The sequence below is a fragment of the Amphibalanus amphitrite genome, unplaced genomic scaffold (assembly GCF_019059575.1).
Source record: "Amphibalanus amphitrite isolate SeventyFive unplaced genomic scaffold, NRLGWU_Aamphi_draft 000530F_arrow, whole genome shotgun sequence".
In the NCBI taxonomy this organism is placed as follows: Eukaryota; Metazoa; Arthropoda; class Thecostraca; order Balanomorpha; family Balanidae; genus Amphibalanus; species Amphibalanus amphitrite.
The window spans coordinates 3898-30684 of record NW_024882024.1 but is presented as its reverse complement, the minus strand read 5'-3'; the positions used below and the strand labels follow the sequence as shown (position 1 = coordinate 30684).

At 49.0% G+C, this 26787-nt stretch overlaps 1 protein-coding gene across 1 annotated transcript; it reads right to left on the bottom strand.

Annotated features, from left to right (window-relative positions):
* Positions 1–8: 8 nt before the first annotated feature.
* Positions 9–26787, bottom strand: LOC122393317 (venom dipeptidyl peptidase 4-like; the record flags this gene model as incomplete). Its single annotated transcript, XM_043389235.1, has 15 exons — positions 9–1449; positions 1919–2130; positions 2498–2658; positions 3024–3218; positions 3499–3611; positions 3946–4252; positions 4562–4791; positions 5101–5224; positions 5863–5972; positions 6366–6535; positions 7204–7412; positions 7632–7684; positions 9498–9572; positions 12922–13013; positions 26508–26787. Coding segments are annotated over 15 exons (2478 nt in total), but the record flags the coding sequence as incomplete, so codon positions are not given.

Below are 26787 nucleotides of genomic sequence, written 5' to 3'. Positions count from 1 at the left end.
TTGTCCAGGTCACACACATCCAAGATGGCGGATGGTTTTCATATTGAGCGCGCAACACGTCACATTACATTCCAGTCACACACATACGCACAGCACAACATTCCAAAATACTCCCGATATTCCGCCGAGCGTACATGCACTTGGGCGGCGGCCGTGGCGCGTCCACTGCGCCTGTCTGTTGACAGAAACGCTCTACAACATGGCATATCCGCTTACAGATCAGTCACAATCCTACAGCTAAACGCCGACCATTTGGGAGTACCATGGAGGCCCCACGACAGTTTCACGGAGAGACGCAGCGGCGGTCTCAGATACATCACCAGTGTGTCAAACAAGAGGGTCAGACACAAATCACGGTTTCTATGGAGACCTGCGGCCGTTCGCTCACCGACGCTGAACACCGATTGGCCGACGAGAAACCGCTGCACGGCAAAACACGTGATGATTCCATTGTCACACTCAGTGGGCTAACAAGGGGTTTTTCATGCGGATCAAAACACTGGCCATCCGCACATAGGTGGAATGCAGGTTGGAACGCTAGTTAAGGTCTAATCCGGGTACACCATTCTGTAGAGATTCTTAAGAGCAAATAAACGTGATTGACAAATTACTCAGCCATCGTCCTTTTCACCGCTAACTCTAGGGCATCAATCAATGACTGATGTTCACACTGCCCTATGAAAGATGTTCTCACAAAACTGGCTTACTTCTTACATCGTCACCACCTCCACTAACGAAAAATATAATGATACACACATCGCCGGGTTCTCAGAAGATCACGAATTGTCTGATAGTTGGCATTCACGGGGAGATTCATTCATAGCGCGTTAAGTAGCACCACAGCGAGAGCTCACGCAGTAAAATCTCCAAAATACGGTATCCACCGATACCTTCCGATCTTTTCTTAGCTCGTCACCTTCTCGTTACGTCATCCAGTCTTTTCCCGAAGCTCAATTCACGACAAGCCGCTGCCTGCTAACCGTCTTCAAACATCAGCGCTAAACAGGTATGCTGGCTGACAAAAATCACCGTAACACGAGTGTCTGGAGCCATTCACCCCGCCGTAGTACCATGTGCGCCGCTCCGGTTGGTGGGTCAGTAGGGCGAACCAGCCTCCGCCTGCATCGACACAACACTCTGCTTTATTCAACCTCAGAGCAGCTGTACCGGGCTTTGCAGGGCCGGTATAAAGACATTCAGTCGCCCTCGCTCTTTCTCTCTAAGCCTGATGAACTTTGAAGACTCCCCCCTGCTCGGACAGCGGCGGCGGTGGTGACGGCGTGGTCTTCCAACTCCAAATTCCTACGCGCGCCGGCGGCGGCCGGGGAAGGCGGGCGGTGGGCTGAACGGCAGCCGAGGTAGACGGAAACAGTCCTCCAGGAACCGCTCCATGGTGTGGTAGTGGTGGCGACGGATGCCGCCCAGACCGTGGTTCTCGTCAGGGTACGTCTGAAAGGGCGGATAATGGTCAAACAGCTTTCAGCTCAGCATAGAGCCAGCACTCGGAGACGGGAATAAGTAATGAGCGGCGTTCATGATGTTCGGCTGAGTGCCGATAATTGGCGGTGCCTGTAATCAGATATTGATAATTGCAGTATCTACCCACACATACAAGTGTCATGAGCTCTCCTAACACTGTGCCTATTGATATCTGATAACACAATTGGACACTGGACTGCAAATTATCTGTGCAATTAGAATCGAAAAAGGTATCGTGGTTCATTATACTCATATTTAATTGTACTACGGGTATTTGGTTGTTCAGTTAATGAGAAAAAAAGATAATGGGAAACCCTACGCTTTAATAGAGTCTATCGAATTATTCCCTTATACCATCTACCAGAACCGCTACATTACATCACAACAGCTGCCAGGAGACTAGCCAAAGCAGGCCCACCTCTCCCTCCCCACCACGGACCTGCTGCCTGAACATGATGTCGGCCTGCTCCAGCGAGCGGGACAGCATCATCGACTGCTGGTAGTGCACGTTGTCGTCGGCCGTGCCGTGGATCAGCAGGTACTGCTTGTTGCGGAAGTTGTCCACCGTTCCAGACACGTCACCGGCCGCGTAGCCGCGCGCGTTGTCATCCGACGTCGGCAGACCCATGTAGCGCTCGGTGTAGATGGTGTCTGAAGGGAAAACAGAGGGCGGAAAAAGTCAGGGGTTGTTCTACGGAGAGACAAAAATGCGAGTTTGCCCTGTGATGGAAATAAACTATTAGCTCATAGCTGCCTAGGAGAAACGGGTACGAATGGTTGACGGAATGCCCATGCTACTAAGGTTTTGAACATTGTCTCAACTCTCAACAACACTGATTTCCTTACAATATGCACGATACCATTACCAAATACTCCACCTAAATGCCATCAGCATCCCACCGCAGCCCTCTTTACTCCCTTACGTTCCCTCTGACCCACCAAGGATCCTTCCACAACCTCCTCATCCCTCCTAGTCCTCTCCCTCCAACCGTAGTAGCATGATCTCTCTCAAACCCACCGTAGTAGATCCAGTTGGTGACGGGCGCCACCGAGATGCCGCACTTGAACACCTGCTGGGTATCTGTGGCCATCACTCTGGCCGTCACGTAGCCACCGTACGACCAGCCCCAGATGGCGGTCCGGTTGGCGTCGATAAAGTCGTACAGCGCCGTCAGCTTCCTGTGGGAAAGGGGGGGGGGGTCATGATGACTGTTCGTAATTGTTACGAGTGTGTAGATACGGTGAAATGAGGGAGATAACGATGCAAAATCACAGACCAACGGGAGGATAAAAAGGATTATTACTTTAGCAAGAAATTTAGCCAATCCCTTAATTATAATTGAATACTACGAGTATGATAAAAAAACACCCAATCAATATCAAATATTCGCTTTCAACCATCCATCTCTTCTTCCGTATATCCGCCATAATAGCACAACGCTCCCTTCTTCCTACTCCTTTGCCTCGCCCTCACATACCTACACATATACACAGACATACAGAAATCAGTAGGACACACATTGAACACTCTCGCCACCACTCACTTGGCCACAGCGATCTGATCTTCCACCTCGACCATGCCCATTTTGTAGTAGATGGAATGCAGCAGTCGGTCGCCCCGGTAGCCCGAGCCGCGACCGTCAATGGTGACATAGATGATGTCCCGTTCGGTGACCAGGTGGTCGTCCCAGGCCACGCCCCAGCCGTCACCGATCACCTGACTGTTGGGGCCGCCGTACCTGTTGGGGTGGAGGGGGAGGGATCGTGAGGGTCGGCGTACAGGAGAAAAGGCAAGGCATTTGACTGACGATAGGATGTTGACTTAAACCGCAATTAATTTTATCGCTTTGGATTATGTTCTACAGCGAAAAAAAACGATGAATAAGTTTTAAAATAAAGTCGGAAATCCAAGAAGACGTGGACATTCGTACAACTGACGTCATGTCTTAAGACTGCGACTAATGGGCCACAGTGCTCTCGGGGCTTCGTACTCGTATCTGCACTGTGGGCTTTACTCACGTGTAGACGAGCATGGGGTACTTTCTGCTGGAGTCCTCCTTGAGTCCGGGCGGCAGCTTCATCCTGACGCGGGCCTTGAAGCCGTCCGCCACATCCAGCATCAGCCTCATCTCCTGCAGAGAACAGAAAGGTGATGGCGGTGGTTGGGTGTCGAATATGCGGGCGCTGCTCAAACGCTGTCCATCCCAAGCGATTGTTATTTGTTTTCGAGCACTCCCAGGTGTAGTGCGGCTTGGCACTCGCACCTATCAGTCGCATATCGCGAGGAAGCAACAAGCAGCTGCACAGCCACGGAGCAACATGTATTTGCCTTTGCTATCTAGGAATTACTTCAGAATTATTTCATATATCTCAGTCAATGCGTACCTACAATCATTATCCATCAATCGTGCTTTCCGCCCAGCCTGATGTCCCCCTCCCCTTCCACCCCGCGTCTCCAGACCTCACCTGCGGCAGCACCTTCCCCGCCAGGTCCCTGCTGAGCGCCTTATTGTCAGCGATCAGCATCAGCTCCTGGTGGTTCTCCGTGTGTCGGAGGCTGACCCGCGGAACCGTGCTCGGTCCCTGGCACGTCCACACATAGTGCGATCCTCCCGTGCTGAAGTCGAAGGAGTTCTTGGCACACGGCTGGCCGCCCGGAGCCGTGGCATTGCACGTGATGCAGGTGATGATTCCGGAGGTAGCGGCCTTGATGTCGGTGACGGTGTAGAGGTGGCGCTGGGACGCCTCCTCCTCAGGAGCTGCCTTGAAGTAGCTGGAGAGGAAGATGGCGCGGTTAGACACTGGTCGATGAGTAGGAGGAATGACTCATATTTTATCCATTATTATTCAGTTCGACCTAAGCTGCAAAATGGGATCCATTATTTCTGGTTTCCGCATAACGCTACATCTTATTATGGTCCGTCTTATCCCTCCCCTTACCCATCCCAGTCTCTTCCTCCTTCCTTCTCTCTATAGTTTCCTTTCTCCTTCCTCCCTCCTTCCTCCCTCCTTCCTTCCCTCCATCCTTTTCCTTCTCCGTCCCTTCCTCCCTCCATCTCTCCTCTCCTTCCCTTCCACTCACATGAGGTTATTATCCTGATCCCAGTGCAGTATCTCGGTCACGGTCATCCTCCCAGAGGTGATAGGGACCCGCGCTAGGCCGTTACGCCACACCGTGTGGATGTGTTTGTAGTGGCCGGCACTGCCCTCCAGCTTGGGCAGCAGGGTGATGAACGAGGAACCGTCCTTACTCCAGATGGGAACCTCCTCGATGTCGCACCATGCGTTGTCCGGGCTCGGCTGGTCCAGGATCTGAGAGAAGTGCAGGACGGGAGATCAGTTACGGAGACGGAACACAGACAGGCCGTGTGAACGAAGGAATCGTAAGGTCTTAACTCTTTATGTTGGAACACAGCTTATACGCGCGCGGATCGCAATCTCCTATTGGAATCTATAACATATTTGTTTTCGCTCCCAACAGATTATTCAACATTAACGATTAACTACGAGTTAACAGCCATAAACAATAGACATTTATGCATGGTATAGAGCAACTCAGAGTAACATCTCCTCGTCCTTACACTACAAGCATTCCTGACGTCACATCAGCGTCGCACCCACCGTGCTCATCTGTGACGTGGCCGCCGTGAACAGCGTCATGATGGTATGGTTCTGATGTCGGTTCATCCACGTCAGAGCCAGTGACGCGTTGTCGGCCCACGCTGCGCGCGTCAGGTAGTGCTCCCTGGAGGGCGAGGACAGTCGTGAATCACTCTATCACTCAGCCGGTACGTGCTGTCCGCGTTGACCAGCGAGACATCACACACGACACAGCACGATACGACACGCGGTACGTGTCTCAGCACGTGGCAAAGAGTACGTGGCGGTACGTGGCACCTAGTACGTGGCGGCACGAGCCCATATTATTCGCCCGTGAATAGCCTCAGTGTTCGATATCCGGCCCAGCTAGCCGGGTAGGCCGGGCAGAAGGAGGTAATATCTCCGCAGGCATAATACCGCCCGTGCGTGATATGGTTAGGCCGCAGCGGACTGCTGCCGCGGCCCAGGGGTGTTTGCGGTACGGGGTGCCGGTATGTAGGGGCGATATGTGGAAATTGATTGATGGGCGACTCATGCTTCCAATAGGCAGGGCGGGACGGGAACAAAAAAGTGGGTTTAAAAAAATGTTCACGATGAAACTGACTTGTTCACATGCAAACCCAATGACCATTTCCACTTAAAGATTAGAGCACGAACTAGAATGTCGCAACGCAACGACACCATAACCACTACGAAACTTCAACGGAGCAAACAAATTGCCTAATACAAAACACTCATGACACATACAGGTCGATTCTCCGTCACAACCCAAGCAAGTCTTACTTGTTGCTGAACTCTGCTGGCGGAGGCACCAGCTTGACCGCCGGTTTCTTGGCTATGGCTCTGTCTAGATCCACGATATACACGGCTACGGTGGGGTTATCTCGACCGGGCTGGAAACGAAAAAAAAAAACGGTGAGAGACTAGCAAATGAGACCAGACGTGCTGTCACTTTTCGAGGAGCATGAGCCAAAGCAGCTTGACAATCAACAGCTTGAGCATGAAAACCATGAGTTATTATTGTGAGATCATACGATATAGTTATCATAGCAGACTTCTGTATATACAAAGGTTCGTGCAGATATAAAAGTAAGATGGGACTGTACTACAGATCCTCGATATACACGTAGCCAAGTGGGTACACGCCTGGAGGTGCCAGAGCGTAACAGTGATGGGGTTCTGGCACGCACCTTAGGGTATCTCAGCGGAATAGTGATGGGGTACTGGTACTCACCTTGGGGTAGCGCAGCGGAATAGTGATGGGATAGTGGGATACTGGTACTCACCTTAGGGTATCTCAGCGGAATAGTGATGGGGTACTGGTACTCGAGTTTGCCGGCCTCTCCGTACAGTTGCAGCGGCATGATGTCCACATTGGTGTCGTTGAAGGAGGCGTAGGCCATCATCTTGCCGTCCTCGCTGAACCAGATGGTGTTGTCCTCGCCAATCACCTCCTCTGGAACGTGCATGAACGTGGTCAAGACAACATCAGAAGCAGCAGTAGTCAGTATCAGGGCACAGACAACCATCAGTAGGATGAGCGTCCTGTGCGGTTTGACGGCTGACAAGCAGCTGTGAATGACCGCCGGGGTGTAGCGGCCGCTCCTCAGGTGATCTTTCCGCGAAGGTCAGTTGCGGCTCGGCGGCACGCAAAAGTATGTTACCGTGCTGAGAACCCACCCACCACAAATTAGCCAGTGAACGGATCCAAGCTTCTAAAATGGCGTGAAAGCGCACTGTCACGCACCGGCTACCACTTATTCATCGGCGCTGATTCCAGCGCGGTGGCTAGGTCCGCATAATGGACGCTTATGCTGCGTGGTGCGCTAAAGGCACGTCCCAGGAAGGGGTACTGTTTTTCTGATGCTGGGGAGAGAAGCGCTGAGTTCGGCAACAGGAAAGGCAGGAATGAATTTCTTCTCAATTTCTCCGCTATGCAGCGTAACATAAAGTACAAAAGTCAACTCAGATATAAACGTTGATCGACACGGTAAACTTTCGCAAGGAGAGTATAAACTTAACACAAAGTCGCCGTTCCCTCGCACACCGACGAACATGATGTGGTCACTGGCCATGTAAAGCTAAGTACCTCAGCACTCGCCCACGACCCCTCTGGCCACCGACCTTCGTACACCCAGTCGGGGATGCCGTTGTAGACGACGTTGTTGATGCCTGTGCTGGTGACCTTCACCACCTCAGGACTGGTGATCAGTGGCCGGATGTAGATGTTGTTCTCGAAGACGAAGACGATGCTGTCCCGGCCCGGCACCCAGGTGGCGTACTGAAGCCGCCGCCTGGGCGCGTCCGGCCCCAGGGTGAGGGGTATGACGCGGCTGGGGGGAGAGATTTGGGTCAGATGCGGCAGGACTGTATGAAGTGCAATGAGCGGGAGCGGAATAAAAAGAATACCACATTTAACAACAAACAATTTGCTGCTGAGTGTTGATTCAATAAAGTTCGTTTAGAAATGTTATGCCCATGCAACTTGCATCCATGACTTAATCTGCTACATTGAAATGAGTATACGGTCTACGGCAGCATTGCGTACTTACTTATTTTTAACATCGTAGATATCATATAACGATAGCCGGGTGTACCGATAAATCTGGAAAGAAAAACAAACGTAAAGAGTCAGTCAAAACAAGCCACACCACTGACAGGTGGCTGGCTGCCCTACCAGCAGCCCCTATTGCCAGCTTCTCTGCAAGATAACATCAACAGTGGCACTTAATGCAACACCTGCACAGTGCACACCGTATTCACGAATCACTTGCTCAACACCTGAAGGCTGAGGGTCGCTAACGTGCAACCGATGTGGCCATCACTCACTCGTGTTTTCTGCTCCCTGCCATAACCGTGCTCTGATTAAAATTACTTATTAAAATTTCCACAGGCTAGTCGGAAGTCAGGAGTCTACAGGCACAGTGGAGTGAACGCCCATTCAGGTGAATGTTGGTTGGCACGACATCCGAAAACAACCTTAACCCGCGCCCCGTAGGGCTACCGGCGGACCCTACCACCCGTAGGGGGGGGGGCCGTTTCGGCCCCCCCCTAAGATCTCGGAAATTTACCGGCCGATTTTCAAAATTCAAACGGCGTTTGATAGCCCCACCCGGGAACTACCTTGTGACCAAATTTCATTGACCTAGGTCAAACCGATGACGTCACAGGTCAGGTCAAAGGTCAGATTTTCACCGTTCACAGGCATTTCAAGAAATGTGTTGTGAAATCGAGTAAATTGGTAATTTATTGAAAACCATCGATGGTACATTGTTCGTCAAACACATACTTTGGTATCTGAGGTCACTGATACCAGGTCAGGTCACAGCAAGGTCAGGTCACGGGGGTCACAATATGAAAGTGTCGTGTGATACATGTTTTATGGTCCATTTTACATGACAAATGCGATTATGTGGGTTAGGCAGCCTTTGGGGCCAGCCTAGGTCACGTTTTGGTGAAGGTCAGGTCAAGGTCAGGTCAAATTAGGTCAAATTTCAAAGTTGATATTTTTGCATAAATGGGTATTGATTCGATGCAGCTCGTCACGGGGAGTCTAATGGTGGTCTTTGTTTTGCTCTACGAGGTATAGAATTGCCAAAAATTGAGTTTGAAAATTTGACGTCATCATTTTTGAACAGTTTTTTCGCTATAACTTGGCCAAAAAACAAGGTATCGATCTGAAATTTGGTATGTAGATAGAAGACGGTAGGTACTATCACATATGTTCCGGTTTTTTCGAAACTCAAAAAACTTTTTGGATTTTTTGGCTAATATATCCAAAAAAATGCTTTTTTGATTTTTGGGGGTCAAAACTCAAAAATTTCAAAAATCCGAGATGGCAGTTTTGTAGCCCTGTCAATTCTACACCTTTTATGTCTTGGTCGTTTTTCTGTATCTTCAAAGCTGTAGGCCTGACAGGTCTTCTCGCGAATGTCTTTTTTCGGTCGAAAATGACAGAACATGACGTCATTCTGACGTCATTTGTGGCCAACCTATCATAGCCTCTGGAAAAATTTTTTGTCACAATGTGTAAAATTGATGCCCGGAGGGGTCCTGAAAGTTTGGTGGTGATATCTCCAGCCGTTTACGAGATATCGACCGAAAAGGACAGGGGGGGCCGTTTCGGCCCCCCCCCCCTACGGGGCGCGGGTTAATGGGTCGACCAGCCACCAAACAACCGTTTTTGCTCGTCAGATAGGGCGTGGCTATAACCGGCACCGTTATATTAATGTCAGCTAAGCGTGACTGCGTTGAACCCGTTCCATAGCCTTGTCACAGCCGGATGTGCACTCACGTAATTGGTTAGGTTATCTAGATAGACAGTCGGTGGTACTTGCAATGTCACCCAACTGCTCAGCTAGCTGATGGTCAGCTGTCAGCGGCTGAGAAGGAACACACACACACACACACATGCTCACCTGTTTGGCACTATGAGGACACAGCACGTACTGACGACTGTCGGACAATGAGCGTCGGTGGGAAGCCAGCTTACTCTGAAACATAAACAGAACGGCATTATAAGGGTGGTCTACAGTTCACGACTCCACACCATACTATGAGGAAGTACGGCAGGGGTAGCAATCAATGAAATGTGGGGACATCGCTGACCTCTTGGAGCATGGTCTGTCAGTTGGACTAAAACTGGCTAATTTTTGGCCTTGGGGTTGTATAAATTCATCAGCAAACACACTTACAATCTAAGTAACAACAATGCCTAAATTTGAAAGGGAACTTCCTCCAGCGCACCATGCCACTTCCCCCCAGGCCATGCTCCACCACTGACCCCAACGGCTGCAATCGGCAGCGCGCGCGACATAAAGGTAATAGGGCTCAGCCTGTACACTCGGGGGCAGATTGATGTTCCACCACTCCCTACCTATCGGGCTCCCATGGCTCAGCACTGGCTGCTGCCAGTGGCAGCACTGGGAGCACTGGCACTAGCAGGTAGTGCTGACCAGTGCTGAGGGCAGGCAATACTGGCAGCAGCCAGTGCGGGAGCCTGGGAGCCCGATGGGTAGGGAGTGGTGGAACATCAATCTGCCCCCGAGTGTACCATCTAGGACCTACAGCCTCGAGGCAATTACGCAATCAACCGAACACTCTTGACTAATGATAATAAACAAAGCTTCCGGACCAATCACAATAAACAGCGCTTCCTCATATGGACCCATTAGCAGCACTGGGCTGTGGGGAATAAAGCGACAAGGAAAATAGCGGTTGCTGCTGCCGTGAATATAGCGTAAACATGACACCATTAGCAAAAACAACTCACGATGATTGCACGTCACCGGTTATATAAAATGAAGGTAATGGCCAAGTGAAACGACGACGGATACGATTTTTAACTTAGGAGTAACTAACTATACTGCTGTTGGTCGGCTAATTCGTATCGGCGAAAAAAAAGTAAAATTAAAGCAATACGCAATGAATGGACATAGGCGTTCGCAGGATAGGTATATTAAATTAGGGGCGTTCGTATACTGCTGTTGGTCGGTTAATTCGTATCGGCGAAAAAAAGCGTGAAATTAAAGCAATACGCAATGAATGGACATAGGCGTTCGCAGGGTATATTAAATTAGGGGCGTTCGTATCTATGTATATTGTGATATTTGTTCACCGTACAGCTTCTGAGAGGAAGCATTAAACGTCCGAATGCGATGCCTGGTCTGGATGCAATACCTACGTAACATACCTTTACCTCGAGACGTATTTGGTTTTGGATTTTGAGAGTATACCTAATGCACGTCTTATGGCGTCCGTTCGATAAGCATAAACGTAATATTTCGCCCCGAGATCGGATCCCCGCTGGCCGCTGGCCGCTGGATTTAAAACAGCCAAGCGATCATGATTAGGTAAGAAAACCATGCAAAAATAAAACTCAAGATAATTTAATTGCTTGATCAGCCAGCCTTAGCTTGATAAGCATAATTTCCAGAGAATGTGAAGCATAGATACATTGCAAGCAGCGGCTCCGTCTCTCAGGTATCCTTGAGCTCGAGCATCGATGCAATCCCATGCCGGACAACGGACGCTGCATGACCTGGCCCGCTGAGCCTGAGCAGCCGGGTCGCGACTTTCACGGCACCATCGCGCCTGGTTAGTGATGCCGGCGGCCAGCGAAAGGCGTCCACTGGCGACTGAACCCGCTCCCTTCCCGGGGGAGCCGGTTACGATGGGCCAGTGCCGGTCCCGTCGGATCCTCTCAAGTCTCAGTTCCTTTCCTCCCGTGGACCGGCCGTAATCAGCCGGCCCCGGGCGGTGTCGCAACCGGCAGCTCTAAGCCGTCCCACGGTAGACGGGACCTAGACGGGACCTCATGAAGGCGGTAGCCGCTCGTCAAAAGACCGAGCCGTATTCAAGACCGTCCGACCGCCTCCTGAAAAATGAACCGAGCGGCGAGAGATGGAATTAAAGCGCCCGTCCTCTTGAAAGATTGACCGCACAAAGGACTTTCACTGAGGGAGCAGCATCGCCACCCATAAAAGTTCCATATCGCATGAGAGACGCCTCTCGCGGCATTGAAGATTCGTCCTTTGGGGACGGGTGTTTCACTTTCGAAGTTGGAATGCTGTGAAAGCTCCCGAAAACGGCAGTTTTTCATCGCCCAACAATAGCATGGAGGGCGTTCGGCGGCGCAGGAATGTCGCCCCGCCCCGCAGTGGGCGACCGACATGACCTCAGCTCGTAATGAGGGGCTCTCGGCCGGACATGATACGAAAAACGCACGGCGCCACAACAGTCGGCTTCTGTGGAGGTCGGGTGTGCTCTGCCAAACGTTGTTTTTAATTTTGTCTCAGAAGACACGCGAGGTTAGACGATTGGTTTTGTCACAGAAAAACGCAATTTTTTCGCTGACGTTTTGCCGTTGGGGTCGTATAATCCTCATGTCGCGTCGAATCTTTTTTTAATGAGTGGCTGCAGATGAGGCTGTTAGCTATTTTACTCTTAACCTCCTAATTTGTTAGGGCTGTTGAGTGTTGGACCACACGACCCTCGGCCGACAGCACCTCCACGTACGACTACAGCGCTGCAATCTATATAACTATAAAGGTACGCTATAACTATTCAGCATTCGCATAATGGACGATCACACTCGTCAATCAAGTCACGATACTTCTTTGTTTCATGCGATGACCTTTCACCCTGGATGACCAAATGATGAGAGGAAGAGACGCATATAAAGGAGTTCCTTGTCTGTAAGACCCTGCAAAGGTCATGACCTTTATACAGCTTCCGCGACGGACGTCGTCATTATCATGCGTATCAGCGGGGTCACCCGGCCTGCAGACTGCTTCCCTTCGCAGCATCCAGCTCGTTTTATCTCGCTGACGTCAACGGTGAAGCAACAAAGAAGAATAAGCAGCACAATAAAAAGATCAAACATGCGATATGTGACCTAGGAGAGCATCAATTTGAGGAGCTCTTCATTATGATTCAACGCATGGAATATCAAATATGAGAAACGCTGTTTTCAACTTGACACATAAGTCACATTACATACAACTGGCATTTGATGCGTCTCGATGGGATAAATCGGTCACAAAAATCGGCTAGGTAAATGGTTAAAAAGCCTCGGGGAAAATCCCTGCCCATTCGGTAGCTGACCCTAACCGTTTAATCTGGAGTGATGGAGTTCACGAGACAGAAAGTTGCACATTTTATTAAGCATGTTCATTGTAGAGAAACAGTTCCCGAAAAACGCGTTAATTTGGACGGCTTTTGGACATATGAAGGCTAAAATGTTAACCCGAGTTCAATTATGTTCGAACTTGCAGTAGTTCTTTATTCGCAACGCTCATGAATCGAATTACTTTTGCTAGCCGTCACAGGTTCAGAACTCACCCATTGTGCACGAGGTATCAATATTGTCCGAACTTTGGTCTTGACATTGAATATGAACAGGCCTTCGTCTGAATCATCGATGTTCTCGTCATCTGCAACAAAAAAAAAAGAAAAAGGTCAATATTACTGACAGTCGAAACCGAAAACATAACACGGCATCCACAAAACGAGACGGTGGCATGCTTACATTAAAACACTGTCACCCGTTCACACGGTAAATCCGCCCGATCGCACCGCTACCCTCCTAACAATTTACAATCGACAGCATTAGTCAGCAGCTTGCTGAGCATGCTGGAGCTGCTTCTCAGAACTCTCAGCATTCTCAGATCGTACCGTGATCATTCATAACATTCACACGCTCTGCAGGCTGGCGAATTTCACAAAATTCCACCGTTTCCATTAACCGCCTTTCTGGCTATCCGATCGGGAAACCGCCCCGGCGACATGCATGACACAGCAGCCGTGGAAATACCATGCTCGATCACTGCAACATTCCCCAGCTTTTCCTCTAATGTTGCTTGTGTGTTGTGTTGTGTGTACTGCGGGCAGCGCAGTGTGCGCTTGTAATGACACGGCACGTCAATACTGCAATACAATAATACGACAACACGGCAATATTCTCCGAAGAATCAGCGACAATAGATACGGGCAGATAGGAGCAGATCGACTCCAGTATCGGACCCACACGGCCCCGCGACCCATCATTAGACCATCATCCAACGTGTCATTAACGAAGATAAAGTGGGCGATGGACATCTGGGCGAGGCCGAGCCCGGAATGAGTCTCGTAGGCGCCATAGTCTCTCCCAGCTGTGACAGTGAAATCGATTATTTTATAGATGGGCTCGAGTGTGATGACCGCAGATTGTTCCGGTTTGTCGCCTAGATGAACCGCAGCATAGAACGGAGATGTGGCTTGTAGTGGTTTGTTTGTGGTGTGGTTTTAGTTGTGATATGTTGAAATGCGAAGTGACCCGGTTTTATACATCAGAGGAAATGTGCCTTCGTTATAACGAAGATCTTTTGGTGCGCTCATCCTTTTATTAGATTTACTGAACGGCTGTTTTCCTATTCAGGTAATTTGAACTTGGAGCGGTTTTTTAACCCGCGCGGGGCTGGGGTCTCCAGCCGAACGCGCGGGGCTGGGGGTGGGTAAATTTTACCCCCCCCCCCTGTTATCTCCCGAACTAATGGTCCCATTTGGAAAATTCAAACGCCAATCGAAAGATCTCATCACGAAAAACTAAAAACATGTACTTAATTTAAAGTTTGAGCCTTGAGGTCAAGGTCAAGGTCAAGGGCGGATCTAGGGGGTCGTTTTGGGGGGGGTCACCAGTCGGCCGACATACCAGGTCTGGTGAATGAATTCTGACGACCGGGGGGGGGGGGGGTAGGGAGCGAGTATGTCGAGATCAAAAAATGACATTTGATCTTCGTCGTTTATAAGATGAAGTTTTATCGTAAGTCACTCGGCTCAGTAGTTTTAGTTAGTGAAACCCACCTATATAGGAGCGTCGCCACGGATTTTTTACTGGGGGGGGGGGGGAGGCGGGTCGACCGACTTAAAAACCCAGAAGTAGATATAGTTACCTCACTTTTAGCCTAATGCATTAGTAAATAGTAGCATACAGTCACGATCTCTCTTATTGACCTGTGTATGAATCGGCGGCGCGAAGCGCCGCAAAAATTTGCAAAAAAAAGTTGTCAAAACACAGCTCTAAAACACAAATATTACAACCTTTTTAGCATGCTAGTACAAGCCGGAGTTCCTTCACAGTACACATATGAATTCCGATTCAATTTGACACGGTTGGTGTTATTACAGTCACTGTTATTTCTCTCTTATTGATTGGTGTATAAATCGGCGGCGCGAAGCGCCGAGAAAATTTGCAAAAGAATGTGTCGAAACACAGCTCCAAAACACAAATTTTACCACCCTTTTAGCATTGCAGTACAAGCCGGAGTTCCTTTACAGCACACATATGAATTCTGATTCAATTTGACACGGTTGGTTTATGTAATTACAGTCAAGATTTCGTATTGACCTGTACGTATGTACATAAATCGGCGGCGCGAAGCGCCGCGAAAAATTTGCAAAAACATTTGTCAAAACACAGAGGGGGCCTCCTCTCTACAGAGGACCACCGATCTCTACTGCGGGCCTCCTCTTTTCACAGGGCCTCTTAACTACAGAAGCTACAGGGCCTCCTCTCTACAGAGGGCTTCCTCTCTACTGAGGGTCTCTCCCTTTAAGAGGGCCTCCTTTACAGAGGGCCTCCTCTCTTCAAAGAGCCAGAGGACCTCATCTCTGCAAAGGGCCTCCTCTCTTCAGAGGGCCTCTTCTCTACAGAGGGCCTCCTTTCTTCAGAGGGCCTCTTCTCTACAGCGGGTCTCCACTCTTCAGAGGGCCTTCTGCATTCAGGCGGTCTCCTTTCCACAGAGGGCCTCCTCTCTACACAGGGCCTCCTCTCTACATAGAGCCTTCTCTCTACAGCAGGTCTCCTCTCTACAGAGGGCCTCCTCTTTAAAGGGGTCTCCTCTCTACAGGGGGCCTCCTCTCTACTGAGGGCCTCCTTTCTACAGAGGACCTCCTCTACAGAGGGCCTCCTACCTACTGAGGAGTCAGAGGGGCCCTAGCGGTCAGACACAGACACTAGCGGTTATTCACTGGAGGCCCCAGGAAGTAAGAAGGGCCCTAGCTGTCAGGCTGGTCAGAGGGCCCTGAATGTCCTGACGTGATTTTTGGGATTCCCGTGAATTTCTTTCGCCTCAGACGTGATTTTGACCTGCCAGGGCCCAGGGGCACTAAAAATAAAACAAACAAAATAAAAAATGAAAATAGGACATCACCAAAATTAAGTGACCGAAATCCGTTGAGTTTTTAATTTTGCGTATAGGTAGGGGCACCACGAATTAAATTCATGACCATCCCCTTGGAGTTTTCCTGGATCATCCCCTGGTGCTCGCACGGTTGAGACAAAAACGAGTAAGATTCTGGTCTTCAATACGCCTTTTCACGCAACACGATCCAGAAAAACAAAGGTATTAGCTCAGAAGTGTTTGACAGGTGATTTTGAGCATGCAAGACGGCGTCTATAGCGCATTTAGGTCTCCGGCTTTTGGGGGGGGTCAAATGACCCTCTCAGACCTTTTGGGGGGGGTCATGACCCCGTGGACCCCCCCCAGGATCCGCCAGTGGTCAAGGTCAGGTCAAGGGTACAAATTGCAAGTTTCTACAGTATCGGCCTTGCACCGTAGTTGCCGAAGAATGGACTGAGACTGATTGCCCAAAACGTGTTCTTAGGCTACCAAGACAATATTCGCTGCATACAATATCATTCAGAGGTCAAGGTCAAGGTCAAGGTCAGGTCAGGTCAGGTCAGGTCACCAAAAACAAAATATAGAAAAGGGCATGTGCGACACATGTTTTATGAGTCATTTTATTCATAGAATTTAAAAGGCACACTCAATAGGTGATATGGACCACATCTGGATGAATTTCAGGTCGAGGTCAGGTCAAGGTCAGGTCAAGTGAGGTCAAATTTTGAAGTTGGTTGTTAAGGCCTAAAAAGGTGTCTATCTGATGCAGTTTTTCACGGCAAATCGAATGGTGCTATTTTTGTTTCCGTACGAGGTCTCGAACTTCCAAAAAATTCATTTTTCAAAATTTTTGTGTGTCGTGACGTCATGAAATTTTTAATAACTCCCACATTTTTGAACAGATTCTTCTAAAAATTGGTATATAGGTACACATAGACCACATCTCTGACCTATATTCCGGTTTTTTCGATACACTCAAAATTTTGGATATTATAATTATTTTCCCAAAAGTCAGTTTTTTGAAGAAAAAAAAACTTTGGCCAAAATCTGATTTCGCGCTCGCTGAAAAAATTGAGGCGCTCTCGGTTTATGAAGTGTGTGTCGTGTTCGTTCGCCATACAGTGTGAAGTTTTAACAATGTGTGTCGTATTTATTGTTTTTATATGTCTGACTCCGTCTATTATTGGGTTTTCGGACCTGTTGATGGTATGCAATAAATACAAATACAAATACAATAGTAATACAATACAAAATCCAAAATTTTCAAAAAACCGAGATAGCCATTTGATAGACAAAGTAGAATTACGTATAACCTTTTTTGTTACGTCTTGATTTCTTTAAAAATGAAGATGTTAGCGGCATTTGAAATTTTGCCGTTTTTTGAGGCGAAAATGGCGAACATGACGTCACTAAAACGTCAATTTCTCAAAATTTTCCGACGGATTTCGCTCAAATTTTCAGGGAACGTGTTAAATTGATGTAAAAAGGGTACTGAAAGTTTGGCGGCGCTGCGCGCCGCCATTTTTGAGTTATTGCAAAAATTCGCGAGGGTGGGTAAAATTTACCCCCCCAGCCCCGCGCGGGTTAAACGCATTAGTCTTGTAACTTCTTGTATTACTGAGTCAATTTTGGCAGAGCTGCTGGTGCAACTACACAATGCGATTATCCTACCACAAAAACACTTCCTTCTTTGAGTTTGAGGTAACGCACATACAGGTTTCTTGACCTCAGCCACAAATTAGTAAGGGGTCGTTTTTTGTGAACACCTATTTCGTGAGAAACAATGCCAAAAAATTGTCCATACTCCAGCAGCCATCAGATCCGCTCAGTTACGACTCGGAACTGACTTGTTGTCACGATACCTTAGCTCTTACAGCTGTGCTCGGACTAATCGCTTAGCCGAGCCGAACACAAAGCTCCCGTCTGTCCAACACCAGCATCTACACGACTGTACCCATGTGAGCAAGTTGCGACATCGCCCGGTGGGCCGGTGAACGTGAAAATCACACAGCTGGCAGGTGTGCGTCTGTACTTACGAAAGGCCGAACACCAATCGATTCAAATTAGCACCACCACCGTGAGTAAAATTTGTTCGATACCCTCAGAAACACGGAAGACACCTGAAAAGAAACACGCAGCAGGAGGCTGAGTGGATGGAATGGTACAGGTCTCGCGGGTTTTAGCGGTAGGTCGCTCGGCGAGCGGGAGGGCAACCAGTTCCGCCTCTGTATCGGTGACCATTTGCTCCGCCCAGTTACTCGCGAGCGCGTACTACGGCACATAGTAAAGTGGGGAGGGAGGGGTTAGAGTGGCAGCCTGCGTAGAGGCTAAAACCGGTTTTTATCGTCTGGGCCGGCGACACGGCATGCGGTCAGGGGACGGGGAAAGGTCAGAGGTCACTCACATGTGCAGTACCGTGTCCCGTCCTCTCTGCGTGCTGGACAGCGCACGACCTCGGCCGTTGGCCAATCGGCATTGAACGGTCAAGGCCACCCGTAGCCAGCGGGCGGGGTGAGCCGGCAGCGCGGCGTGCCGATTCATAGGTAGTCGTCTTAAGTTTTAGCCGAGGCCGGGAGACGGCTGTAATGTTATTTCTTGGGAACAGTTCTGTCATTTAACCCGCGCCTCGTTAGGGTCTCCCGAGCATCGGTCCCATGGGGGGGGAGCATTTTGCCCCCCCCCCCCCATAAGATCTCGAGATCACGCAAAATAACGACAAGCAGCAAACGGTGTTGGATGGCCCCAACTAGGAAATACCTTTTGGCTCAATTTCATTGACCTCGGTCAAACCGTTGACGTCACAGTTCAGGTTAAATGTCGAATGTTCACCGTTTACAGGCATTTCAAGAAATGCGTTGTAAAATCGAGTAAAATGCATGTCATTCATCGATAAGGAATCAATGAATGACAATTTTCGATGGGGAATTGTTCGTCAAACACATATTTTGCTATTTGGGGTCACTGATACCAGGTCAGGTCACAGAGGTCAGGTCACTGAGGGTCACAATATGAAGATAACTATTATGTGATGCATGTTTTATGGTCCATTTTACATGACAAATTCGATTATGTGGGTCAGGCAACCCTTGGGGCCAATTTTGGTTATGTTCTGGTGAAGGTCAGGAAAAGGTCAGGTCAAATTAGGTCAAATTTCTAAGTTGATTTTTTGCATAAAATGGGTATCGATTCGATGCAGCTCGTCACGGGGAGTCTAATGATGGTCTTTGTTTTGCGCTACATGGTCTAGAATTGTTAAAAATTAAGTTAAAAAATTGACGTCATCAGTTTTGAACAGCTTTTTTCGCTATAACTTGGCCAAAAAAGGAGGCATCGATCTACAATTTGTTATATAGATCGCAGAGAGCAGGGACTATCATATATAGTCCGTTTTTTTACTCGAAAAAGAACTTTTTTGTTATTTTATAACAGACCAATTTTTCAATTTGGGGGGTCAAAACCTCAAAATTTTGAAAATCCCGGATTGCAGTTTTGTAGCGCCGTCTTTTCTCTAGCGACGAGATAGAGAGCTTTGAAATTGCTTGTTAACTGAAGCTTTTGTAAGCGTTTCAAGATTTATTTTGCTCATTTTTGCTCGAACATGACCTCAGTTTGACCTCAATAACTCCTGACATAAGTTAACCTAAGACTTGAAGTTTTGTGTGAAGGTGTCAAATTGGTGCCCGGGAAGCTATTAAAAATTTGGCGGGGCTGCGCGCCGCCGTTTTCTTGCTATTCAGGAAAATACTCAGGGGGCTATATTGCCCACCCCCAACGGGGCGAGGGTTAACCGTGACCTGCTGAGGCTGGAGGCCGTTTCACAACAATGTTTTGCTTTCTGCCGCAATATATTTCCAAAAATTTGTCACAAAACTGACCAATAAATATGTTGTATGAATGAAATTGCAGTATTATTAAAAAGGAAACTAAGCGTAAAAGTTTAAGTAACATCACTGTATGCTGATTTTTTGCGTTATTTTTAGAACAAAATCGATGTAAGCCACTAAAAGCAAAACATAACATTGTTTATATAGGAATATGCCATAACTCGCAGTTACTCGCACCCATATCGGCGTTTTCGCAGGCGCTAACGTTTGGGCGGGGATGGATCAGGCCCCACAGTTGATCGGCTTTTGATCAAACTAGAGCTTCTTGAAAAGAAGGAGCATGTTGCACGTGACGAGAGGAAGCCGATGATACCCAATTCATAGAACATAGGCCACTCGTTGATCATAGGTCATACGTTGACCTTCCAAGTCAGTTTAATGACCCAATAGGCGGAAGGGTCTAGACCTGCCTAGAAGTTTTGTCGTGAGCTTTTATGGAGCATTCGGTATGAGAGAGAGAGAGAGAGAGAGAGAGAGAGAGAGAGAGAGAGAGAGAGAGAGAGAGAGAGAGAGAGAGGAGAGAGAGAGAGGGAGAGAGACAGAGAGACAGAGAGACAGACAGAGAGACAGACAGAGAGACAGACAGAGAGACAGAGAGACAGAGAGACAGAGAGACCGAGACCGAGAGACCGAGACCGAGAGACCGAGACCGAGAGACCGAGACCGAGAGACCGAGACCGAGAGACCGAGACCGAGAGACCGAGACCGAGAGACCGAGACCGAGAGACCGAGACCGAGACCGAGACCGAGACCGAGACAGAAACCGAGACAGAGAGAAATTAGCCTTTTTAGAAAACGGTCGGTATAGATATTAAGCGACAATGCACGGATTTAAAATGAACGTTAATCCTTCTCACAGCTAGCCTGTTCACTTCAGTGTTTCCATTTCCATCGCTGGGGCTGGTGACCTCGCCTTAGGCCATGTGACCGGAAACCGGCAGCCTAACAGCAGATATTTATTCTAGGGGCGCAGAAACCTTGAAGATTGGCTGTGCCGCAATGTCATTCCTAGTGGTTTTGAACCTGACTATAGATTGGCTCCATCCGCTCCGCAGATCGGCAAATCTGTAGTTAAGCAGCCCTGAAGGCACCAGCCAAGTTCCTCCGCTGGTCCCGGCCAAATAAGACACAAGGAACCAAACACAATTTCACTTGTTGGGACGTTTCTAATCTTAAGTCTAGAAACGAACGGTTAATGAGACCTGACACGCCGAATTCTGGCCTATAATGGGCTCTAGAAACTGGTCACAGATCAAAGGTCATTTCGGTCAGGGTCATGAAATTTTCAGGGTAGGTGTAAACTTTCAAGTGCAGATGGCCTGAGCTTATCCTGATTCCTGACTGCATAGGTATTTATTTACTTATGGTGAGAACAATAACTTACGGCACTGAAAGCTTCGCTGCTATCCGCCACTATTTACGCGAGTTATTCAGGAAGAACCAAGGAGAGGGGTTCATTTTATCACCCCTAATAAGAAGTAGGGTTTCCATTAAAAGTAAACGGTAACATCGATAAATAACATCTCCTGTTTATTTCTCAATTCAAGATGATGAGTTCTTTCGTAATGTTAATAAATGCTTATTAGGTAAACAACATTGTAAGTTGACCATGTCACGACATTTCCATTCTATTTTATCCTGTTCGTTCTAGCCCCTCTCGCCTGCCCCCTCCCCTCCCCCTCCCCCCACACCACCACCACTACCACCAAACCGGCTGAGTTGGCTGAGGCGAGGCTGGTTGAGGCGAGCGCCTCCCCTCCCTTCATGCCAAACAGCGCCTGGCTGTCGTGACCTCTAGCCTCACCGCCCGAAGGCTCGCCCACTGTCCAAGGACGCCCTGCGCGGGCCGCAGTGATAGCCTCTGCCGAGTCCCGCCTCTATCCATCGTTCACCACGCGCTGGATTCATTCATGCCTCTGTGTTTCAGCGCCCTACCCGTTGGGTGGCACCACTGTAGTCATAGGCGACTGCAGGGAAGCCGCGGTCAGAATGCCCCAAACAGCGAATTTTGAGGTTTTCTTTTAATTTATCCGAAACTAGCCGGCATACGATCAAACCTTTTTCCATGATCATGAAAGAGAGCTATACGAATAAATCGGTCACATCTTCAAGCCTACAAAGCTGAAGACGAAAAAGATATAGCCGGAAAGGCAAAACCTACGCTTAAAACTCGCGGGACCTGTACGTTTCACGAGCTGACATCCGTTTCGGCCGTGTGAAGTAAATTGAAGAGTCGACAAGCGATGCTGAAGCTGAGTGAAACTAGCCACACCCGTTCCAAGCGTTTGACCTTTATTGCTGAGCTGACGTGGCTCGCACTGTTGACCCGTCATGACCTGCACTGTTGACCTGTCGTGGCCCGTACTCAGTGCACTGTTGACCCGTCGTGACCTGCACTGTTGACCTATCGTGAGCAGTCGGCTCACTTGCACCGTGGGGCGCCGGAACGGGACGCGGGGAGAGAGTAGACGGAGGAGGAGAGAGCGGACTGAATGGGAGAGAGGGAGGGGCGTGTGCGGATCAGAGGAAGACAAAGGTCTCCTGCTGAGTCCGGTATGTGTGCCGTCACGCCATACGTGTGACGTTCGGGTCAGGACCGGCGGGGGTGGGCAGAATTCACTCCACGAACCGCCCGACATCATCTGTGGCAGATCTCATACCTAAGAAGTGGGTTTAATTGGCTTTTTATTGGGTACCTATAGGTTTGCATTTTGATGATGCACGAAATGTATCTCGTTAAAGGGACCCTCCCACCTTAACATTAGATTTGAGTTGAGATAGCCAAAATGGGGTCCCTGGCTCAAAATTACCGGTTTCGGCACTAACAACATCGAGAAATGCCTTAAATCGGAAATATTGAATTTCAAAATTGCAGCATTTTGATTCAGAGGGGCTAATGCATAGGAATACCCCTCTGAATGTGTGACGTCAGCGCAGATATCTAACGATTTTTAAATGTTTGACTAAAACGTTTTGTAGCACGCGGTGGTATATGCTGCTTATGCGCGCAACAAATGCCGCACTTTCAAATAAAGTCGCTAGGAACAGCGGAGATCCCAAAAAGTAAACAAAAGTAAAAGTCTAATATCTTGAAAACCGGTGAATATTTTTCGATGAAATTTGGTAGATATTCGTTTTTGCTCTTTCTGAACCGAGCGACATCACTTTCATGCCAATTCATTAACTTTTTTGAAGGTGGGAGGGTCCCTTTAAGCATACTTAGAAACAGAAAGCCAGACATAAATCGCACGGTCCAATGAGATATTGATCCGACGTAGCCCCAATTTTGTTATCCACTCTCTAAACAAAATGAGGCATGTAACCCAAAGATCACTACCTCATCTGGGCAAATGAGGATTCCCCAGCACCATGAATTCGCCCGTCCAATCCCCTCCGTGCAAACGGGGTCGGTATCCCAGTAACACTGACGTCATAATTGGACTGATTGAGCCAATGATTGGTCGTCCCGGATGTGACGCCCCATGATCAGAATTGATGAGCTCCTTTGTACGTAACTGAAGTAGTCTGGTGCCCGGCGCCTGCACAAAGCGGTCACTGGGAGACGTGCGATAACGTCACCTCGTTTGGCTATGAATATCCGAGCTGGAGCGATTTTGTTTACCTGCTAGCCCTCGATCGTGCGTAGGACGGTAAGTGTTTTATGCAATGTGAAGCCTTTTTATGATGCATTTATTGCAAATCTTACGTTGAAGCATCAAGCATGCGGCAAAAGAATCACGAGTATGTTACGGGGCAAAATTGTTAAAAAGGCGGAAAGAAGAAAAGACAAATAATATACCTACAACTGAAATAAAACCAGTATAACGCCTTTTGGGGCGATTAACGGAGCGAGCGAGAGGGTGGGCCTTGCACGTGCGAAATTTCGAGGGGGTACCCCCAACTGAATTGAGCACGGCACCCTACTAACCGGTTTCTAGCGATGTGCCAAATTTGAGCACAATCGGCCCAGCCGTTCTCGAGATCTGGAAGCGGCACCCTGCACGCGCGCACGTGCAGAAAGGGTCCCAACTGACTTGTGCACGGCACCCTACTAACTGGTCCCTAACCGTGTACCAAATTTGAGCGCCATCGGTCCAGCCGTTCTCGAGATCTGGAAACGACCCCTGCACGTGCGCACGTGCAGCAGCACCCCAACTCTGGCACATGGATATGCAGTGCCTAGTGGGTGCCTACCTACATGCCAACTTTCAGCGCAATCGGCCAAGTAGTTACCGAGATATTGCAACAATTACAAAACTGACACCTCTTCGTTTTGCACGTGGCACGTGCTTAAGGGGTCACCCACATGCATCGGGAATAGTCCAATACTTGGTAGAAGGAATGAAGCTACCCTACAAAAATTACCACGTCATGTAAATCGGTCAAGTGGTTGCTGAGATATAAGCCTCGCAAAAGCGTCCGCACGGCCGGCCGGCCGGCCGCTCATACTCAGAAATTTCCGTTAATCTAAGGAAAGACTACGCTCGCTTCGCTCGCTCCGTAACTACTATATTTGACTTAACGACTAAAAAATGTTGAGGCAAGCCCTTACACGCAAGATGCAAGCTTCTAATTAAAGGCAAGATATGTAACGGATGGTACAGATAGCAAAAATGATATATTGTATTTAAATGTGCATTATGACGCATACAATAAGTTGCGACAACAACGATTTAGTTATCTAGAGGAAAATCAACTTGAGCTATAACATGACATATACAACGACGAAAAAGGTATCTCGGCTTTTCAACGTGCACCCTTCAATTTGTTTTGGTCAGAATCGTAAATCGTAATCGCCCGCCTTCCAAGCCAGTCTCAACTCTCAAGACGTCACAATGTGTAAACCTGTTCATTAGTGAAGCGTTAATCGACGTCGGGAAAGACTAAACAAGGGCGTGGTCGAGCGAGAGTGACAGGTCAACAATATGGAATGAAACGAGTGAAATTGGCAACGCCAACGTACTCAGTGATGGCGGACTACATAGAATGGTAGAACAACTGGAATATAATTGGACACAAAAAGTAGGCGAGATGTGTCTGGCGCTCGCTAGCGCCTGCTCAATTTCCTGTCAAATCCTCACTCTGTGGGTGGCGTGAAGTCCGATCCATCCATTGTAGGCACCCACACTTTGTCTTCCCAGCAACTTGGCTTACTACGCATCGAGTACTAAATAACTAAGGTAGCCCTATGGCGCTAGTGAGTGGCGCGTTGCCGCAGGAAATGACTGGTGGTATAATGATGAACAGCCGTGACTGGCATGGTGACAGTGGCGAATGGCAGTTGGCGGTGTCGCACTGGCATCGGTGGCGGGCAGCGGTAGCAGCTAAATTGAGGTTTAAGGTCACTGCAGTGACAGGGTCATACGGTAACCAGCTAACATCCATCTCATCGAGGAAGACGATGAGCGTTGTTGAAACTTTGAATGCGGAAGGTCACCAAACCTCTGTCAGGCTCAATGACTCTGAGAGAGTTGAGTTATCTGCCAACTTCAACCATGCTCATTTGCACTTTATCAACCGAGCTTCTTCGAGATATGTCTTCCCCAGGGATGCGGAGCCGGAGCCGGAGCCGGAGCCGGAGCCGGAGCCGGAGCCGCCGGAGCCGGCATATTTTGCCCGGAGCCGGAGCCGGAGCCGGAGCCGTGAAACAATATAGCCCGGAGCCGGAGCCGGAGCCGGAGCCGTCAAAAAAGGGGGCGACTCCGGCTCCTTTTCTTAAGAGGAAACAATTATTTACCTAGTTCGGTTTGACAGTACAAGGCGTAAAACAATGTGGTATTCAAAATAGCCCTGTTATACAAATACAGAAGCAACGTGTACCAATCCCATCGCCTTTTTTCTTCCACCCGTATTTAATTGATCGCATAGGGGATGTACTGAGTAGAAGCCGGAGCCGGAGCCGCCGGAGCCGGAGCCGCCGGAGCCGGATCATTTTATTCGGAGCCGGAGCCGGAGCCGGAGCCGCCATGACATTTCACCCGGAGCCGGAGCCGGAGCCGGAGCCGATTTTTTTCTCCGGAGCCGGAGCCGGAGCCGAAGCCGTCTGAAATTTCCACGGCTCCGCATCCCTGGTCTTCCCGATGGGTAAGCAGAACCAATCAGTATCTCACTGGCACTGCATATACATAACAAATCTGACATCTCATACCTGGGCTAATGCAAGCAGCTAATACGTCTCCATTAAGTGCACACTCAAATTACATTTAATATTTCCCCAAACCACACTTGACCACTAATACCTTCAGGCTACACTTCTCACCAACATGTATAATAACTAGAAAGAACTCTCGTCCCTGTAATCACATTCGAGATTTTATGAGGTAGGATCATCTTCTCCCAGAAGCTGGCTTTGTCCCGCTTCGGCCAAGCACGAGCATACTCGTAATCACATGCATATCAAAAAGCAAACAAGGAGCCACTTGCCGCCTTGAATACTGTGCCATTCTCCTAGCTCGTTGAGATAAAGCCGTTAGAGGAAGCATGCGTTCTGAGTGCGATATTCGCTTTTGATCCTCTACTCGGAGAGCAGCACTCGCTGACGAACCGCCCTCCAAGTGCAGAAATCACCATTTTCTTCTCCCATAATTGCAGCGTTGCCGCTTATCTTACCTTCCAGTACAGCAGCCCCTGCAATTCCCCTTCTTCTCCGAGCACAACATCCACCACTTCCCCACCTCAGAGTACAACAACTCCCACTACCCACTTAGAGTGCTTCGAGTGCATTCGAGTGCGCATGCACACTCGAATGCACTCGAGTGTGGCCAAAGAACCGAATGGCCGAACCATTGATCCTACCTCTTAGGTCCTAGAGTAGCACCTATACCACTTCCCCTTCCTCTCCAAGCACAAAACCCAACATTTCCCCTCCAAAGAGCACACTTACCGCTGATCCACTCCCCGGCGAACGAGTCGGCCGTGTAGCGCATGGTCAGCACCTCATTCAGAGTGATCACAGAGCCGTTGGTGAGGGGCAGCGGCCGTGTGACCGAGGGGCCTGCACGCGCCTCCACCACCGGCCCCTCGCGGGTCAGCAGAATCACGCAGGCGATGACGATGGCAGAGACGACCAGCACTGCGCCGATACCGATGAAGAGGCGCCGGTGCGGCCGCGACGGACCCTCGTCCACCAGGTCCTGAAAGACCGGAGGGATGTGTGTTATACT